We start from the raw sequence: 21,938 nt of genomic DNA on the forward strand, positions 1-21,938 counted from the left end.
AGACTCAAAGAATAAAAAAATGCACAAAGCATGCATATAAAAAAAGATGGGTAATGGTTTACAAAGTGAAAAGATGCACAAAATTATCTCATATAAAAAAGATGCACAAAGTGTGCCACAAATATTTCAAAAGATGAGCAACGTCGTCAATTAAATTTATTTTATTGTGTTCTTTCAACTATCATTCAATCTTTAATCCAAATCTATCTAATTAATAATTATATACATTATTGAATTCAAAGTTAACTAATCTTTATTTTGTCATTTCTACAATAATCATTTTTATTTAATTTGTCTAAAATGAACAATGACTCTGTGTGACTTTTGTTATCTTAGTTGTTCTTTGATTTAAAATTTTTATTTTTTTTAATATTACGAAATTAAAATTGTATTTGCAATTTATTTAAAATATTTTTCTCCTTCAACTCTTTTGATTTATATATAGAAATCTTTCATTTTAAGAAGTACTTCACTTTTTGTTGTTGTCAAAATGGGGAGTCAACATATTGATATTGATGATTGATATATTGATGTATGTGTAGTGTGAATGTTTGTATGTGTATATTTTTGAGTGCATGTGTGTGTATGTTTTGAGTACATGTGTGAATGTTTGTTTGAATGTTCATTCGTGTTCGTATTTTTTTTAGATGTTTTTTATTTGGTGTCTTTTTTATAGGATTTAGGTTATTTTTTATCTTCATTTGAACCCCTTGTTATATAGTTGATCATTCATTTGGGGGAGCTAAGAAAAAAAATTGAATGTTAACTCAAATAATAATTGTTTGTCATCATAAAAAAGGGAGACATTATTGCAACTTAATTATGTTTTCATATCATGTGTGTTTTTTTATGATTTCAAAATATTATTGTATTGACCTCTATTTCTCCTAACATATATTGGAAATATTTCTTTTGTTGTTTATGTGTACTAACATTTCAAGAAAATCATACTCCAGACTGTTAAAGACTTCAAGCCAGATTAGAATAGGGTTTATTATTTTTAGAGTCTGTACTTTTTATACTTTTTTTGAGTTTGAGAGAGTGTGATTATAATTGGGTAACTGTGCACACACACTGCGGGAGTGAAAAAAAAATTATAATTTTTTTAAACTAATTATAATTTACAATTTTGGATCGTACGGGATAATTTGGCTTAAGCATTCCTCTAGAAAGAAGTTAATCAAACCATGCAAGAAACATTTTCTAAGTCTTATTCGTACTGTACAAAGTTAGCTTTCTACGTATGCCTTCCAGAGTATGAAATAGATACGTACATGTTTGTCCCGACTAACTTATAATTTTTTTTTTTTTGAACTATTTGTAATGTACAAAATTAGGTTTGTATAGACGACGTTTAGAGTATGAAATGGTTGTATATCTTTTCATCTATATGAATAGATAAAATTTTTGAACTATTCATATTATATGATAATAGGATCATACAGATGACTTCCAGAGTACAAAATGGTTGAGGCTATTTTCGTACCAAATAAAAGATGATTTGATTAATAGATTATATTGTATGATATGGATTTTATACAGTACGTTATTTAGAGTATGAAATCATTTCAAATTAAATTGTACCAGATGAATTTGTTCAATTTTGAATTGACCATACTATACAATGTTAGTTCGTATCAATGTTATTCAGAGTATGAAATCGTTTCATACTGAATCATACAGAACAAATCTGTTAAATTTTGAACTGATTGTACTGTACGATGTTAGTTCAGTCTTAGGTTATTTAGAGAATGAAATTGGTTCGTACTAGATCATATGAGCAAATTTTGAATTGTTTGTATTGTCTGATTATGGACCTTCAAATTGAAAATTTTTAGTTTTCTGGACGGTTTTTCATTTCTTTCATATATAAGTCTATAAACTAACTGTGGAAAAATCCTTCTTCATATTTTCTTTGAGAGTAAGTGTGAGAGTGATTTGGGAGAGTGTTTGAGAGAGAGTTCTTGTAAGTGGAGAGTGTGAAGGGTTCACAGGGTTACTCAAATGTGAGAATCTCTTTTTAATTATGGCAAATCTATTCCTTACTTCTTTGAAGACGCTCGAGAGAAGTTCTTTAAAAAAGATCTGGTTCTCTGCTGCCACTTAAAGGGTGTGAAAGGATGACAAAAATCTGTCGATACTTGGAGGGTGTGAAAGAATGATAGTTCTCTGCTGACACTTGGAGGGTGTGAATGGATGACAAAAATCTGTTGATACTTGGAGGGTGTGAAAGGATGACGGTACTCTACCGACCTTTGGTGTTGAAACTTGTTAAATATGAGTTAGGTTATTAGACATAAGCTTTTGTCCCAACGGCTAACCTAGAGGGGGGGTGAATTGGTAATTTAAAAAATTCTCCTCTTAATTTAAATTTGAAAGTTTGAAATAGATGAAAATTTTTTTTATTTTAAAAACTATTTTTGAACCACATATAATAGCAAAACAGAAAAATAAAAAGTAGCAAAAAATAAAATATACAAGATTTATAGTGGTTCGGTCAAACACGACCTTCAACTACTCCATGAAGTCTCCCACTTCAGGTATTTCACTATTACCACTAGTGTCTCTCTTTTTTCCCCCACAGCAAGGCGAAGAAGCCTTCACAAAAACTCTCTTATACCACTACCTGGTGCAACAGAGAACCGTCATCCTTTTACACCCTTCAAGTGTAGGCAAAGTACTGTCACCCTTTAACACTCTCTAAGTGTAGGCAGAGAACCTTCGTCCTTTTATACTCTCCAAGTGTAGGCAAAGTGCCTTTATCCTTTTACACCCTCCAAGTGTAGGCAGAGTAGCGTCATCCTTTTATACTCTCCAAATGTAGGCAGAGTACCTTCCACTGTTCACACTCTCCAAGTTTACATGAAGTACCATCTGCTGTTCACACTCCTCGAGTGTCGGCAGATAATCAGATCTTCTTGAAAGATCTTCTCACGAGAAATCTCGAAGGATAAGAGAAAAGAGTGAAGTAATCATAAATTACAAACAAATATCCTTATCTTTGAGTAACCAAGTGAACCCTTCACGCTCCAGTAGTAAGAAATCTCTTTTAAACACTCTCTCTCACTCTCTCCTTTAAATTATCTTTAGTATGCACGAAGAGCAAATGACAAAAAGATTGCATGATAGTCTTAAGTGGACCTTTTATAGAAAAGACATAAAAAACCATCCAAAAATTGCAATTTTCAATTTTTGACCATTCATGATCATCCCTTACAATCAAAATTTGTACATACGAACAGTATAAAAACTATTGCATACAAACTCAAAGTAAATTGGTATGAACTGTCATCGTATCCAATCATCGTCCCCTACGAACATGGTTCGTCCTGTACGAACAGTTATTCCTAAAGTTCATTGGTACAAAAATACATGACGGATAATAAGTTTACAGAACATAGGAGATTGTCCTGGGACAAATGGGTAAAATCATCTAGACTAATAGTTCAAATGACAAATACCGAGGACATTTTCTTGGGATGAATGGGTAAAATAATATAGATGAATAGTTCAAATGACAACTCTAGAGGATATCATCCTTGGACGAATGGGTAAAATCGTCTGGATAAATAGTTTAAATGACAAATCCAGAGGACATCGTCCTGGGAAGAATAGGTAAAATTGTCTGGAAGAAGAGTTTAAATGACAAATCCAGAGGACATCATCCTGGGATAAATGAGTAAAATTATATGGATGAATAGCTTAAATAATAAATCCAGAGGATATCATCCTGGGACGAATGGGTAAAATCGTTTGGACAATCTATACTTAGAAAAATTTTTTCCATATCTGTTTGTTCCATTGCTCTTTTGGGAGTATAACTGACCAGATCGTCCCATACGAACATGGTTCATACTGTACGATCAGTTTTAAAAAATAGTGAATGTTAAAGCTGCATGCAGACTGTTCAACTCAATGATTGATACGCTACAGGATTCGTCCAGTACAAAAATATTTCATACAGACGAATGCCACACTTAGAAACTTTCAAATGATTACTCTAAATCATGAAATTTGAATGTGAAAATATTTTTGAAAACACACCAAACAAACAAACAAAAAATAACAAAAAGCAAACATGCATAAAAACTGAAAAACACACAAGGAAAATCATAACACCAAAAAGCACACTTACAAAAACATATATCAATGTTGCAGAAACCTTTATTTAAGCATTCAAATCAATCACACCAAGCCTTGTTCTTAATATACTAAAAGTATCAAAGGCTAGTGGTTTTGTAAAAATGTCTGCTAGTTGATTTTCAGTTGAAACATGATAAAGTTCAATTTCTCCTTTGGATACATGAACCCTTATAAAATGATGCCTGATATCAATATGTATGATTCTTAAATATTGAATAGGATTTTTAGAAATGCAAATAGCATTTATGTTATAACAATAAATTGGAATAGTGCCTATAGTTAATCCTAAATCAATCAACTTTTGTTTCAGCCAAAGTACTTATGCCACACAACTTTCTAATGCAATGTATTCAGCTTTAGCAGTAGATAGGCCTACTGAATTTTGTTTTGTACTGGACCAAGAGACTAAAGAATTTTCAATAAACTGACATGTTTCATAAGTGCTCTTTCTATCAACCCTACAACATGCAAAGTCGGAATCTGAATAACCAATTATTTCAAATGAAGAGTTAAACTTAGAATACATAATTCCTAAATTCTGAGTTCCTAACATATATCTTAAAATCTTTTTTACTGCTGTCAAATGTGATTCTTTTGGATCTGATTGAAATCAAGCACACAAACAAACGCTAAACATGATATCGGGTCGGCTAGCTGTCAAGTAAGCAAAGATCCAATTATCCCTCTAATATTATCACAATAAATGGGAATTATGCTAATTGTTAATCTTAAATTAATCAACTGTCGTTTTAACCAAAGTACATGTACCACACAACTTCCTAAGACAATATATTCAGCTTCAGTAGTAGATAGGGCTACGAAATTCTATTTTCTACTGGACCAAGAGACTAAAAAATTTCTAATAAATTGACATGTTCCAGAAGTACTCTTTCTATCAACCCTACAACCTACAAAATCTAAATTTGAATATCCAATTATTTCAAATGAAGAGCTAAACTTAGGATACCAAATTCCTAAGTTCTAAGTTCCCAAGAGATATCTCAAAATTCTTTTCACTACTATCAAATGTGATTTGTTTTGATCTGATTGAAATCTAGCACACAAACAAATGCTAAACATAATATCGGGTCTACTAGCTATCAAGTAAAGCAAAGATCTAAAAATTTCCCTAAATTTCTTTTGATCAATAGATTTTTTCTTAGGGTCCTTATCCAATTGAACTGAGGAATTCATAGGTGTACTAACAGGTTTAACATTATCCATTTTATATTTTTTGAGGATGTCCTTAACATACTTCGACTGACTAAGAAATGTACCCTCCTCAATTTGCTTAATGCTAAAGCCTAGAAAGTAACTCAAATCGCCCATTAGACTTATCTCAAATTTACTACTCATTATTTTAGAAAAATCAGCACAAAGATTTTTATTTATAGATCCAAAGATGATATCGTCAATATAAATTTATACAATGAGTATATCCTCTCCCAATTTCTTCAAAAAGAAAGTTGTGTCCACTCTTCCTTTTTTAAAAGATCTCTCAAGTAGGAAGGTGATCAATTTCTCATACCAAGCCCTAGGTGTATGTTTCAATCAGTATAATACCTTTTTTAATTTGAAAATATGATTTGAGTGTTTAGAATTTTCAAAGCCTAGAAGTTGTTCCACATAAACATCCACTTGAATCACCCCATTTAAAAATGCACTTTTAACATCCATTTGATACAATTTAAATCCTCTAAAATAGGCAAAGGATAAAAAAATCCTAATTGCTTCAATCTAGCTACAAGGGCAAAAGTCTCCTCAAAATCAATTTCTTCAATCTGATTATACCCTTTAGCCACCAATCTAGCCTTATTTCTAATGACTGCTCCTGAGTCATTCATTTTATTCTTGAATACCCACTTAGTTCCTACTACACTTTGATCCTTTGGCCTTGTAGTTAATTCCCAAACTTCATTTCTTATAAATTGATTTAATTCTTCTTGCATTGTTAATATCCAAAATTCATCCAAAAGTGCATGATCAATATTTGTGGGTTCTATCATTGAAATAAAAGCTGAATGATTGACTACTTTGTTCAGTCCATGCTTAGTCCTAAAACCCTCATGAGGTTCACCTGTAATTTATTCTTTTGAGCGGTTTTTAGAAAATCTTAAATCTCTAGGCAAAGGATTTTCTATCTCTAAATTTTTATCCAAGTTTATTTTCTTAATCTTTTGGGAGTCAATTTCTATCTCATCCTCTTCAATAATCAGCTCTTCCAAAACTTTAGATTCATCAAATACAATATGTCTGGTCTCTTCAATTATCAAAGTTCTTTTATTGAATACTCTTTTAGAATTTCCAACACTAGAGTATCATAGAAAAATTCCTTCATTTTATTTTGGATCAAAATTTTCTAAGGAAGATTTTCCATTATTATGTATGAACACCTTACATCTAAAAACATGTAAATATGACGAATTAGGTGTTTTCCCCTTAAGTAACTCATACGGTGTTTTATTCAAGTTTGATCTGACATTCACCCTATTTAGAACATAACATGATGTGCTAACCGCCTCAGCCCAAAAATATTTAAGAAGTGAATATTCTTCCAACATGGCTCGAGCAACTTCTATTAATGTTCTATTTTTTCTTTTGACTATCCCATTCTGCTGAGGGGTTGTAGGTGCAGAAAATTATGATCAATCGCTTTCTCCTTACAAAAATCTTCAAATTTTTTATTTTCAAATTCTCTTTCATGATCACTTTGAATTGTTAAGATCTCACATCCTAGTTTCCTCTAAATTTAAGTCAAAAATTTTATAAACTCTTCAAATGATTCACTCTTATGATATAGAAATCTAACCTATATGAATCTAGAAAAATCATCCACAATCATACATCTTTATACCTTTCCTCCTAGACTTATAATTCCAACTGGTCCAAAAAGATCCATATGCAAAATCTCTAATTATTTTTTGAGATCCTTATTGGACTAAAAAGATGACTTCACTTATTTTCCTAATTGACATGCATTGCAAAGGTGATCATTAATAAAGTCTAGTTTTGGTATACCTCTCACTAAGTTCTTTTGGGTAATCCTCCTAAGGTTTTTCATGCTAGAGTGACAAAGTCTTCTATGCCATAGTCATGACTCATCATAAATAGTTTTTAAATAAAAAGCAGTATGAGTTTTGATACAATTTAAATCTAGCATATAAATATTATTTACCCGTATATCATGCAAAATATCATTACCATTCAGGCTTAATATGTAGCTAGTAGGGAAAAATTTAACATAATATCCTTTATCACATAGCTGACTAATACTCAGAAGATTATGCTTTAAGCATTCTACTAACAAAACAATTTCTATAAAAAAGTTTTGTATCATACCTGATCCTACCACCTTTCTTAAGGTGTTATCTCCAAGTTTAACCCTGCCTCCACTCCTGGCTTCCAGCAATATGAATTATGTAGTATCTCTAGTCATATGCTTTGAGCAAACACTGTCCATGTACCATATAATCTCACAAGGCCTTGTGTAAGAGCAATCCTACAAAATCATCAAATGTTAGACCTGGGAACCCAAATAAGTTCGGGTTCTCCTTTTGAAAATTTTAAAATAGATGCATGTATGATATGTCTAGGTTTATACATCTTCGGTTTCCACATCAAATAAGTTTTTCTAACCAATATATAGGTGTGTGCTATATATCTAAACAATTAACAATTATAACATTTAACTCTAGAAAATGAGTTTCTTAATCTTCTATAATTATTCTGTCTATTCCTGGATTGTACAAATTTTGGATACAAAATAGAATTCGTGAAATCTTCAAGTCTTAGGGGTATCCTATTTTCCTCGAGAGCTTTTATCTTGAATTTGAAAAAAGTATTCATATCTTCCAATATATGATTTGTATAATCCATCCGGTATTTTTTGCTCTCTGACTCATCTTTAAGATCTTTAAACTCTTGTTCCGATTTTGTATAAGATGATTTTAAATTTTCATTAGACTTATTCAAATCATCGAACTCATCAAGTAATTTCATGTGGTTGTTATCAATTAATGCATAATCTTTCCTAAAAATTTCATGTTCTCTCTATAGTTCTTATAACTCTAAGTTCAGACTAGCATACATTTTCTTTAACTTCATATATGCATCATGTATGCATTCAGATACTTCTAAAAGTTCATTGTAAGTCAAGTCATATACTTTTTCTTTATCTAACTAATCAAGATTATCGGCCATCAAGCACAGATTGGTAACTTCTTCTTCCTTTTCAGTCTCTTATGAGTCTGAAGCTGAGTCCACCCTAAAAGCTCTTTGGAATTTCTTCTTGCCTTTCTTTATAATTGGTTTCTCCTCTACCTTCTCCTTGCTAGGAGTGGCTTTGAGTTTTGGGCAGTCTAACTTAATGTGTTCAGGTTTCCTGCACTAATAGCAAATTACATCATTAGAAACCTTGACATTCCTATTGAACTTACCTCAATTCCATTGCTAGCATCTCTTTTGCTTCCTCTTCAAAAAGCTTCTAAACTGTCTAGTCATCAAAACGATGTCTTCCTCATCCTCAGGTATAGATAGACCGCTCTCCGATTCCTCCACCTTCAGTGCAATATTCTTTTCCTTTCGTGGATCTCCTACATCAATCTTTCATTGACTCACTCCTTGCTCATATGCAATTAGTGATCCAAAAAGATTATCAATAGAGTAAACATTTAAATCTTTAGACTCTATAATTGTAGTTATCTTAGCATCATAAGTAGTAGACAAACAACGAAGTATCTTATTAACCATTTCAGCATTTGTTAGTTCCCTATCCTATGCATGTAAAGAGGTAACTATTTATTTGAATCTCGTATACATGTCAGAAATGGATTCATTTAGTTTCATGCAAAATAGTTCATAGTCATGTAACAAGATATTAAGTCTGAATTATTTAACTTCATTAGTCCATTCATATGTTATACAAAGTCTATCACATATGTCCTTTCCACTTTTGCAAGTCAAAACCCGCATATAATCTTCAAATTTAAGAGCATAAAAGAAACTGTTAAAACATTTAGTATTAAGTTGTGCTAGTTCACATTGTTCTATAATCCAGTTTGCAAAGGGAATTTCAACTCTAACTCCGTCAACTAATCTTGTTGATTTTGTATACCCTTCTTGAACTAAGATCCATAAACGGTAGTCTAGTGACAGTAAAAATGTTGATATGCATGTTTTTCAAAAATCGAAAGGAATATTATCAAATAAGGGAGGTCTAGTTATAGATTAACCTTCAGGTGTCTTTTGGTTTCCAAATGTAGCCATGGTCATTAAGCAAAAAGTAGTCTAAACTTATAATTTTGAAACTAAGCTTTGATATCACTTGTTGAAATTTATTAAATATGAGTTAGGTTGTTAAACCTAAGTTTTTTGTCCCAACAACTAACCAGGGGGTGAATAGGTAATTTTAAAAATTCTCCTCTTAATTTAAATTTCAAAGTTTAAAATTGATGAATTTTTTTAAACTATTTTTTAACCACAGATAATCGTAAGACAGAAAAATAAAAAGTAGTGGAAAATAAAAGACACGTGATTTATAGTGGTTTGGCCAAACACGACCTATATCCACTCCCTGAAGTCTCCTACTTCAGGTATTGCACTATTACCACTAGTGTCTCCCATTTTTCCCCCATAGCAAGGTAGAGAAACCTTCACAAAAACTCTCTTCCACCACTACCCGGTGCGGTAGAGAACCATCATCCTTTTACACTCTCCAAGTGTAGGCAAAGTACCATCATCCTTTTACACTCTCCAAGTGTAGGCATAGAACCTTCATCCTTTTACATTCTCTAAGTGTAGGCAGAGTACCTTCGTCCTTTTACACCCTTCAAGTATAGGCAGAATACTGTCATCCTTTTACACTCTCCAAGTATAGGTAGAGTACCTTCTACTATTCACTCTCCAAATATAGGCGAAGAACCTTTCGCTGTTCACACTCCTCAAGTGTCGGTAAAGAACCGGATCTTCCTGAAAGATCTTCTTATGAGAAATCTAGAAGGACAAGACAAAAGAGTGAAGTAATCACAAATTACAAATAGAGATTCTTACCTTTGAGTAACCAAGTGAACCCTTCATGCTCCATTAGTAAGAAATCTTTTTCAAACACTCTCTCTCACTCTCTCCTTCAAAATTCCTTTAGTATGCACGAAGACAAAAAGACAAAAAGATTGCATGACCATCTTAAGTGGACCTTTTATAGAAAAGACATGAAAAATTATCCAAAAAACTATAATTTTCAATTTTTGACCGTTCATGATCATCCCATATGATCGAAATTCATACGTACAAACGGTATAAAATTTGTTGCGTATGAACTCAATGCAAATTGGTATAAATTGCCTTCGTACCCGATCATCATCCAGTACAACGATGGTTCGTCCGGTACGAACAGTTATTCTTAAAGTTTGTTGGTACAAAAATACATGACGGACTATAAGTTTATAGAATAGAGGAGATTGTCCTGGGATGAATGGGTAAAATCGTCTGGATGAATAGTTTAAATGACAAATCTAGAGGACATCATCCTGGGATGAATGGATAAAATCATCTAGATGAATAATTTAAATGACAAATCAAGAGGACATCATCCTGGGATAAATGGGTAAAATTGTTTGGACAAATAGTTTAAATGATAAATCCAAAGGACATCATCCTGGGATGAATGGGTAAAATCATCTGGATGAATAGTTTAAATGACAAATCCAGAGGACATCGTCCTAGGACGAATGAGTAAAATCATCCGGACAAATAGTTTAAATGAAAAATCCATAAGACCTCATCTTGGGACGAATAGGTAAAATCATCTAGACGATCTATACTTAGAAAAATTTTTGCCATCTCTCTTCGTTCCATTGCTCTTTTTGGAGTATAACTGACCAGATCGTCCTGTACGAACCTGGTTCGTGCTGTACGATCAGTTTTAAAAATTGTGAATTTTAAAGCTCTCCCCCAGTCTGTATGTGGTAAGTTACTCAATTACAATCACACTCTCTCAGACTCAAATAAAATGAAAAAATATAGACTCCAACTTTATAAAACATTCTAAACAGATCTTAATTTTAAGTCTTCAATAATCTGGAGTATGATTTTCTTGAAATGTTAGTACACACAAGAGCAAAAATAAATATTCCAAAATGTGTTAGAAGAAATAATAATCAAAATAATAATATTTGGAATCATAAAAAATATACAAGTTACAAGAGTGTAAAACATGCAAAGCTATTAGCAACTCTCTCAACACTTGGAGGGTGTGAAATTATAATGATACTCTACCACATCAAGATTGGCAGAAGAGAGGATAATTTTAAAGGCTTATCCGCCTTATAATAGGAGTAAAAAGATAGTCACTTTGGTAATAGTGCAATACTTGAAGAGGAAGCTTTCAAGGAGTGGATGTAGGTCTAGTTAGACCGAATGACTATAAATTTTGTATTCTTATTTTATTGTATTTTTACTATTTTGTACATTTAAATTTTAGTGGTTGAAAATTTTTAAATTGATAAAAATTTTAATTATGAAAAAATTAGAAATCAATTTTCTATACAAAATATCCAAGTGATTTTTAAAATAATCAATTCACCCCCCAACTTGGTTAGCCTTGGGATAATTGAATTATGTCTAATAATCTATATAGACTTTTTATAATGTCAGTTCATACATACGACAGATATAGTACAAAATTAATTTTTACAAGATCATACAATGATTTTTTTTAACTATTCGTACATACGAAGTATGATTGTACTATATGATCCAAGTAAGTTCAACTTAAAATTTTTAGTTTTTTGGATAGTTTTTCTTGTCATTTATATATATAAGTCCTAAAAATTGACTATCCTACTTCTTTTATAAAATTTCTCTTGGGAGTGATAGAGACAATTTTTTGGGAGAGTATTTGGGAGTGAGAGTTGAGAGATTTTGCAAGTGAAAATTGTGAAGGGTTCACAAGATTGCCCAAAAGTGAGGATCTCTTTATATGTTCTTCAAATGTCTTCCCTACTTCTTTGAAGACTCTTAAGAGAAGATCTTCGAAAGAGATCTGGTACTCTGCCATCACCAGGAGGATGAGAAAGGATGTTGGTACTCTATCATGACTTGGAGGGTGAGAATGGATATTGGTACTTTGTTATCACTAGGAGGGTAAAAAAGGATGTCGGTACTCTACTATACTGGGTTTGGTGAAAGAGAGGTTATTGTAAGGGATTCTCCGCCTTGTAGTGAGAGCAAAAGGAGGGTCACTTTGGTATAATGCAATATCTGAAGGAGTCTTTAGAGAGTGGACGTAGGTCTAGTTGGTCCAAACCACTATAAAATTTGGTATTTTTCTATCTTTATTTTTACTCCATTTTTATTTTCTGCACATTTACTTTTAGTGGTTGAAAAATTATTTTGAAAAAAATTATCATTATGCAAAAAATCTTAAACTAATTTTCTAAATTACAAAGAGATTTTTAAATTAGCAATTCACCTCCCTTCTTGGTTAGCCTTGGGAAAAATCTATTAGGTCTAACAACCTATTTGAATTTTCATAATTTGCTAACAAATGATGTGAATTTTATTTTTGAAATGGAGTGCTATCAACCATTTCAAGTGTTTAAGGCGACTCTCATTTATGTACCATTTATTATTGCTTAAGATTATAATATGCCTTTTGAGCTTAGTGTTATTATGGTAATTATGTAATGCGAGCCATATATGGATAGCTAATTATTAAGGTATTCCATACTATTTATCATGTGAACCACATGCTTATGGATGCCTAATTGAACCATATAATAACATTAATGGAATTGTTAGCAATAGTCATTGCATTTAATAAGTTTAGAGCCTATCTCAATAGTTCAAAAGTGATAGTATACATAGATCATGCACAATAAAGTACCTAATTGAAAAGAAAAATGCTAAGCCTCGGTTGATTTGATGGGTACTGATATATAAGAGTTTGATTTAGATATTACAAATAAAAAGGAGATAGAAAATATCATTACTGATCACCTATTGAGATTGGAGCCATCTGAGTATAACAACTATAAGCTTCAATAAGTGGCCATGTTGAAATTTACAATAAAGAGCTCAAATGGATTCTTGAGAAAATAATGGGGAAGAATATAAGAGATTTGTCACTAAAAGTACATGATGCACTATGGGCATATCATACTGCCTATAATACACCTATACACATGTATCTTTTTTGTTTAATTTTTTGGAAGACTTGTCATTAGGAAGCAGAACTATACCAAAAAGCATTTTAGGAAATCAATAAATTGAATTTTAATATACAAGTGATAAGGGATATAAGTTTATTGTAATTGAGTGAGATGGATGGATTCCAAAATGCTTCATATTAAAATGTTAAACCTTTTAAAGAAGTAACAAATAATGTCATAACAAACACATTCTAAAAGGAGAATTTGTGTAAAGACAAAAGTTTTATAAAATTCAAGATTGATGCTATTTTTTTGGCAAGCATAGATTTAGATTATTAAAGTAGTTTGTGGTGAATAATGTCAACCCTTATGGGGAAATAGAAAGTTTTCGTGAATATAAGGGGTTTTTTAAGGTGAATAAACATTGACTAAAGCCTTACTTTGATGATGACACTTAAGAGCAAGTTGTTGTACCCTTATTGAAAGATCATGAGTTTATAAATTCAATTGTTGCTCAAGTTAAGGTCGTTGAACAAAGCACTTCTAAGAGGCAATGCGAAGATCAGCATAGGTAGTTCACCATCATTTGCTAATTCCATAGCTCATTATAACCATCAACTTTATAAAGAATGAACATGCCTATGGCTAATATTGGGTTTTAGTTAATTACTTAACTATTTCTTGTTATGTTTATTAGTATAGTAACTTCATCTAGTAGAGATAAAGAAAATTGATGCCGAATTCAAGCCCTGGCATTACTTTAATGAGCCTAGTATTTTATTGACATTTTCATATTGTGAAATCAACTTTAATTCTAACCTTTATGATTGCTAGGGGCAGTGAGGGGAAGCTTAAGGAGGTTTGTGATTTGAGAGGAAATAATCAAACTCATGGCAAAGGGGTTCTTTATAAGACAAGTTTGGTTTTCTTCCCTCTAATGTATGAGTAGCCAAGGAATTTCATAAAGAAACAAGTCTTGCAATGTAGTGGAGTGGGTTTGTATGATCTATTTGCTGGCTATAGATGGAGCACTCCCTAGAATATCCTTAAAAAGTTGAGATAACCCTTAACCTTTATCAAACCTCTATACAATTTAGTTTAAGCTTAATATGGAGAATATGGTTTGGTTCATGGAAGCCTTAGCTAAGATCTTACGAGCTAAGAATGAGAAAATGCTAGTTAGATTGGTCATTACTAAAAAAAATGCTCGAGTTGAATCAATTCATGAGTTTTCACTTGGTTAAATTTTCCCAAGTACCAAGTTCTTACATATGATAGGTTTAGTCTGTCCTAATTTAAATTTAATTGGGTTTGGTTTGTGAGAGATGCCCAAAAGATTCTAATATGGCTATATTAGGTTAACCTAATTTAACTTGGGTAATATTAAATCTAATTTAATCATTTTCTTAAACTCATTAGCTAAAGAGAAACACCTAGGTTTAAGTTAGGACTGAGTTAAGCATAGGGCTACATTAATTGGAATTCTTATGGATTTGAATATCTATTAAAATTCTTAAGGCTTTAAGTAAGTTTTGATGCTATTCAATTTATGTTCAATTGGATTGAGGTCTCTAACCTGAGTTAACTAAGTATATTCCTAGGCATAAAAACTTATAGGATCAATGAGGAAAACAAATGGCTCATGGGTTTAATCAATTTGGCCTTTTTGTAGATGCTAATAGCTAGGTTTAGATTTTAAACATTTGTTTGGTTTTAAACTAATTGGGTTTTGATTCCATTGGGTTGACCACTAAGCTTAGTATAGTAACAATATCCTCGGGCAATTTATGGCCTTATAGTGTTAGATAATTAACTATTTTACCTATTCATATGGCGAATTAGACCCCAAAGGGTCATTAAATTAAGATTGAGCTCATAGTATTGGGCTTAATTTTATTTTAATTCAATGGGTTCAATTAGCCCAAGGAACCTAAGGAGTTAAGGGGACTTAAAATTAAATGAAGCTTGACTTTAAGTTAGCTGAATTAAGGCTAAAAGGGTTCATCACCCATTTAAACTAATAGAATAAGCTTTCTATTAACATATGGCTAAATTAATTACTAAGCCAAGCTACTAGAATGTAAGAGTATAGTCTTAGTTCTATGGCATCTTGGAACTTAAAGGTTCTAACAAAAGGCAATTTGAAGGCTTAAGGTTTGTGTTTGGTCTATCGTTGTCTAAGTTGGGTTATTCTAAGAATTAGATTATAGAAAAAGGATACTTTAATTTGCATCTAGGCTAATTTAAATTAGATTTAGGTTAAACTAATTTTTAGAGAGTTTCTATCTAATGGCTTTTGTAGGGCTCACTATATTAAGATGAGTCTCAGTTCATCACTTGGGGTTCATTGAAACAAGTGATGGGATCATGACTTTGTATTGGGGTCTAAATAAACTTGAAGTCCCATAAGTCTAGGTATCCAATAAGAATAATAGTAGGATTAGTTAGAGGTTAATATGGTATACCATTAAACTAAGGAGAATAGAGCATAGGCTAGGTATACAATTGCAACAACCTTGTGAACCTTATTACAATAATAAGATCAACATATATCATATTTAGTCTCCCAAGGAATGAACAAATTAGTGACAAGGAGCCCTATGCTCTTCTTTTTGTTAAAACTCGATGTGAATGGGTGAGTTAATAATAAGAACTTCCTTGTAATCCTCTTTATCCTCACCTATCTTTGCGGAATAATTTATACCTTTAATTATCATTCTCAAGGTATAAAAAATAATGGATACAATTACTTAGTGCATCTTATTTCTGCATCAACCTAAGTTGATTATTCTCTAATGTCACTAATTATTATTCAACACTAGTTATTATTCAACTCCATAACAACTACAACAAGTTACTTAAATTGATTGGAGTAGTGCATAGAATGACTAGCAATTGATTATTCTTTAGTCCATCTTGTTCCTTATCATCAACGTGATTGTCATACAAATTGGCAAATTATGTGGTGTTCATCATTTTCTACACACCTCTAACTAGAAGATGTTGAGATGGTGTATATAACAATGTATTTATAAAAAATATCTTCATTGACTTTATTGACCAATATAGATTAAATTTTTTTTTAAGAAAATAATTCAAATAAACTTGAAATTAATTTATAATAAAAAAATAACATAAACTAACATTTTAAAAAGAATACTTTGCATGTAATGTATATATTTCATTTATTGAATTTGGCAAAAAAATCATTGCTCGAAACACTTTTTTGGTCTTTAACCTCAAGATCCTTTTTTTTCTCTCTCCAATGTAATCTACATTTTCTCTCTAATTTTGGGATTTCTTCACAATCCTAATATTACAAAACTATGGTATATCGAGTGATTGTGTATTTGGCTAGGGTAATCTTCTTCATAACAATGGCTTTATGGTGCATCATATTCTTATTTAATGCTTTTAAAGTTCTCTCTCATGACAGCCTACCCCATGTATATCTAAAAAATGCTTTCTCATCTCCAGCCAATGTAAGCATCCTAGTAAAATAACCTCTGCTCATCTAATTAATATCATTCATACATGAAATTCTCCAAAATCCTATTCGTTGATGAGTGTAAATTCAACTACTCCAAATCTAGTGCTCTTCTCTCAAATGTTGAACACAAGAGATTATCCTTCATTCTCCTTATTGTTTACCATCCTCAATAGTAGTTGATGAATAAGGGCTTTATTGAGCTATAGCTAAAGAGCTTTGAAAAGTTGCATAAAGGGGATTCCTCCGCCCTCTCCAAAAGATCAAATGCCTCAAACTACCTAATATTTTTATCCATTATACCCCTAACTCAACATGTGACTTGAGAAATGTAACACTTCTATATATACATGTTTAGAATAGTCATCTATATACATAGCAAAGTTGCTTAAATAAATCAATTCAAAAGATGACAATGACGACAAACAAAAGTATTTGAATCATGCTTAAAACATATTAAAATCATGCTCATATCTTAGTCAAATCTTAATCAAACCATCCTTGAATTATTCCTCAATCATATTTAAATAGTGCTAAAACCATGCTTGACACTTGAATGAAACTTATTCAAACTTTTCATCAACATTTTGCTTGAATTATGTTTGAAGTTTAAAAAATGTTTGAGCAATGTTATTTGAATATATTCAAAAGAGGTTTGAGGGTGGTTCCATTAAAATTTGAACAATGTTTGATCAAAGTTTAAGTACAATTTGAACATGGTAACATCTAATATGATGCTAATGAGGTATATGGTTCATAGTTTAGCACGTGAACAAAAGCTAAATAAGAATTAAAATTTCTACTATAATGTTGTGCTATATTCATATTATAATTTTCATCTAAGGGAAATGATGCATTAAAAGCATCGCTCTGAAGCTTCACCTTTAATAGATCATATGAGCTATGCGATTGTTGAAGAGAGACAAGATGCTTGAAAGAAAAGTTTACAAAGCTCACTTTTTAGAGATTCACTTGACTCATTTTATACAACATCAGATAATTTTATCCAAAAAAATTTTTTTGGCATAACTTGTTAAAAATATAAATATAAGATATTTGATTAATTTTATAGATAAATATTCTAAAACAATAAAAAGTATTGGTTGCTTTTTATCAAATTTTTTTAATCATGAATTGAAACTATATATTTTAATTATCTGGAACTAATTTTTTTTTTTTTTTACTAAAATCAAAATAAAATTGATTTGTCCGTGGAAGGGAAAAAAAAACGGAAGAGTTTTTCTTCTTCCTACGTTTCACACTCTCAGCTCGCATAAAGAATTCCAACATCCTTCCATTCACCCGCATCTCTCTTTCTATCTGTGCAAGGAGATAGAGAGGATGGAGGGCGTTGGGGCCCGTTTGGGCCGTTCATCAGCCCGGTACGCCCCAACTACGGTGTTCAGCGGCCCCGTGCGGAGGTGGAAGAAGAAATGGGTTCCGCTCTCAAACCCTAACAACTCAAATTCCAACAACAACAATCACTCTCATCTCCTCCTTTTCAAATGGACTCCGATCGCTTCTAGTAAGGATGCCGCTTCCGCCGATGCGACGCCACCATCCGCGTCTGAGGAGGCTCCCCGGAGGAAGTTCCGTTACATACCGGTACGTTTCATGGTTTTTTCTGTTCTTCTTTTTCTTTTCTCATTAACTTGAACCTGTTTTTGCGATCGAGGTTCAACTCAGTTTTGAGATTATGTGCTTGCTTGTGCTAATTTTGACTTCGGGATTAGCCATAAAGTTGATTTCTTTTTCCGTTTATTAATTATGTTTATATTTATTTTATTAGATGTTAATTCTAAGGCAGTCGCGATATACGGTTGAAATATTGGCATAGCGGAGGAGAGCTGGATGTTGCAGGGGAAGAGCAAGACAAGGAAACTGTGGGCCATGGTTTTGGCTCTCTTGAGATGGAATCGGCGCCATTCAGATGACAATTGAGTATAAGTTAAAGGCAAAGTTGAACTGCACCTCAAACTCTTGAGGATTGTTAGCGAATTGCAGTTAAAGATAGCTCAAATACACATACCAAATGTTCTCTGATGTAGATGACCCAAGGAGGACGAGGAAATAATAGATGGAGGCTCGAGATGTTTAATACCCGATAAGCCTTAGTTAACAAGATAAGATATATGTAGAATTAAGACACCATTTGGAAACCTTTTCTAGCATCTGGCATCTATTGTAGTTCCATCCCACTTACATATCCAAGAATCAAGGTTTGGGAACAATATAGACGTCTCATTGAAAGGCATGTTGTATCACGACATTTTTGCTTTAGGATGTGTAGGAAATAATCTTGTGATTGTTGCTATTCCCAACCACCTCTCAAGGCGCCAACACATGTCTGGTATCTCTATTGTGGCCCATTACTTAGGTGTCACATGGCCTTCTTCTAATTTGGAGTCCACATAAGAAATGGATCATGACAAAAGAAATGTTACAACACTAGAATCATCTGAATTCCTCACATGACTGATGAACCCTATTACTAGGCCAGAATAATCCAAAATCCTCTATAAATTCCCCATACAAGGGAATGAGGGAGAAGTTTAAACACAAAGATCTAGGTGTTCCCTTGTAATCTTTTTATTGAGTTAATAGACATGTAAGAAGCCAAGGCTTTTTGAACCCCAATCCCATATTTATCTTTCTCTACTCTCGCACTTCTTGTCTTTCTCTAATAGTTAAGCTATCCTATGATCTGCACCATGAAAAGTATCTCTCAGCTTATTACATCACATACACAATCAATCTTCTTGACCGCAGCCATAAATACATGCCAAGGTGTGGGATAAGCATTAAACAAAACTTGGATTAAATGGTGCCTGATAATTCCCTAAGGTTCTTATTGACTTATATGTTTTTGCAGTTATGTTTGAGTTGATGATCCTATCAATTTTACACTAAACTCATGAGCAATTGTTCCTGTTAAATGATAACAATATAGTAATCTAAAGTTTAAGGGGCCGGCTTGGTTTCCACTTTGGCTTTAGCTTGTTAACTAAGAATAAGCTAAATGAGACAACCCTTATATATATATATATGCCAGTTGTTTGCTTAAAATGATAAGGGAACATAAGTTAAAAAATTAGATATTAATAGTTTTATGTTTAACCTTTGTTTTATAGCATTGAATAGCATGAATTTATGCAAACTGGCATGAACCAAGAAGTGTCACTACTAGCAATTCATTCTCATCAGTTGCAACAAGATGTGGCGGATCATGTCAGCGACAACCTTGCTGGTAGTCGGTGACAACTTGGTTAGTTTAATCTAGTTAAACCTCTTAAGTAGGAAAAGCATCCTAAGCAGGTAAAATCAGAATTACCTTTGAAATTTAGGTGAGTGGCCCACAAAATTTTTGTTAGACTTAAGGGAGTTGCAAGATTCTTAAGCCCGAACCTAGCAAACCTTGAGCCTATAAGTTACGACCCAAGAATTAATGTAATATTCTAACATGACTCTCACATGCAGGTATATTTGGCTTTGTAATTATGAACTTAGCATGAGAAACTTTTTGTCAAAACAAATTGAGTTTTAGAATATTTTTTACCAGAATTCATAAAATGAATTAAGATATGAATTTTAATGGTGCTAGGGCATTTCTTAGAAGCAACACACTACGACCTAGTTTATTATGGTGAGTTGGCAAGGGTTAGCTAGAAAATTTTCCATAAGTTTTGCAACACATTATAATTCAATTATGATGAAAAGTAGGCTAGTGTTGGCTAGGATGTCATATAGTGACACATCACAATTTAACTTGATTGTTGTGCAAATTGAACAAGGATTAATTAGGCACAAACGTAAGTTTAGATTTTCTATTTGGGGGCTTGCATGGGCAAATACAAGATAAGTGATGGAGTCAATGATTTCAAGGAAATTAAATATTACTTTTTTGCTAGAAACTAAATTGATTTGAAAAAATCCACGGGCATTGGGGAAGTTTATAAATTATTGCATTGCAGAAATGTTTACAATATAAATTTAGTTGGCATAATAGTGGATAAAGAGTTGAAAGATAAAATTATTAAGGTGATAGACATTAGTGATTGGGTTATTGCTATCAAATTAATTATTAGTGGTGATATTATGAATATTATTAGTGCTTATGCTTCTCAAGTTGGGTTTAAAGATAGCTTGAAAAATCAAGTTTCACTTTAATTAGTTATATTGATTATTAATCTATAATATTACTCCCATGAAAATAATTTCATATGCCCAACATTTGTTCCTATAATCCTAAGCCTTTTATCTTTGAATATTCTTTGTAAGCATGTAAAAAAACCAATATTAAAAAAAGAGAACTTTTTTGATATAACGTTGGTATGAATGGGCTCTCCTTGGCACCGAATAACTTCTAATGCTTATCCTCAAGCATACCTTGATACGTACTTTTTATCCTTAATTATACCAAAAATAATGATCATTATAGTACTTGATTATGCCTTTTCAAGATCATTAAACATCATGCGAAGATCTTCTCTTTGTTGTTTATGTTTGCCGATTAGTTATTTTATCACAAAATTACACCCATTTTCTAGCATAAACCAAATTGATTCCTCACAATCAATGTTATTTTACTATGACAACAACATGAAAAAACTGAATTGAACGTTTAGACCAATTGAAGCTAATTTGTCTGTGTCTTGATGAAAATGATTTTTCAAAAGGATATTAACGCATTGAGTTTTTGAAAAATTGACTAAATACACTGAAATGCAACAAAAAGAAAATATTAACACTGTTAATTGTTGTTATTTGCGGAATGGGAAAGAAGAGATTAAAAATGACAAAATGATATTAATGATGCATTAGAAGTAATGATTTTTGTTAGTTGCTTCTACTTTTCATGGGTTCAGCTATTAGTCCTATTCTAGACTTGAAGCTGTCCATCAGGGAAGACTAGCAGAGAGGAAAAGTAGATGTGTGACTAAGAGGATGACTTGTGGAAGAGAGAAGGCGGATACATTTTTTTTTTAATTTTTTTTATTTTTTTATTTTTTATTTCGGATACATGATTAAGGGAATAAGAAAATATTTTGTACATGGGATGGGAAAGATGGGTAGGTCTTATTGGGGATCTTAAGGCTGCACTATTAGAGGCTGATAGAAACCAAATAATTCCATACTTGGGCGGGTCCAGGAAACTTTAAGTA

At 32.0% G+C, this 21,938-nt stretch overlaps 1 protein-coding gene across 1 annotated transcript in view; it reads left to right on the forward strand.

The window, feature by feature from the left end:
• Positions 1-18,091: 18,091 nt before the first annotated feature.
• The window catches only part of LOC110105936, an 8,561-nt gene continuing 4,714 nt past the window's right edge, over positions 18,092-21,938 (forward strand). Inside the window, exon 1 of the mRNA XM_020835630.2 lies at positions 18,092-18,381. Within this exon, the coding sequence (XP_020691289.2) occupies positions 18,118-18,381 (264 nt within the window). The 5' untranslated portion in view covers positions 18,092-18,117. The remainder of the gene's footprint in view (positions 18,382-21,938) is intronic.

This window comes from Dendrobium catenatum, unplaced genomic scaffold, assembly GCF_001605985.2.
Source record: "Dendrobium catenatum unplaced genomic scaffold, ASM160598v2 fragScaff_scaffold_1453, whole genome shotgun sequence".
NCBI lineage: Eukaryota > Viridiplantae > Streptophyta > Magnoliopsida > Asparagales > Orchidaceae > Dendrobium > Dendrobium catenatum.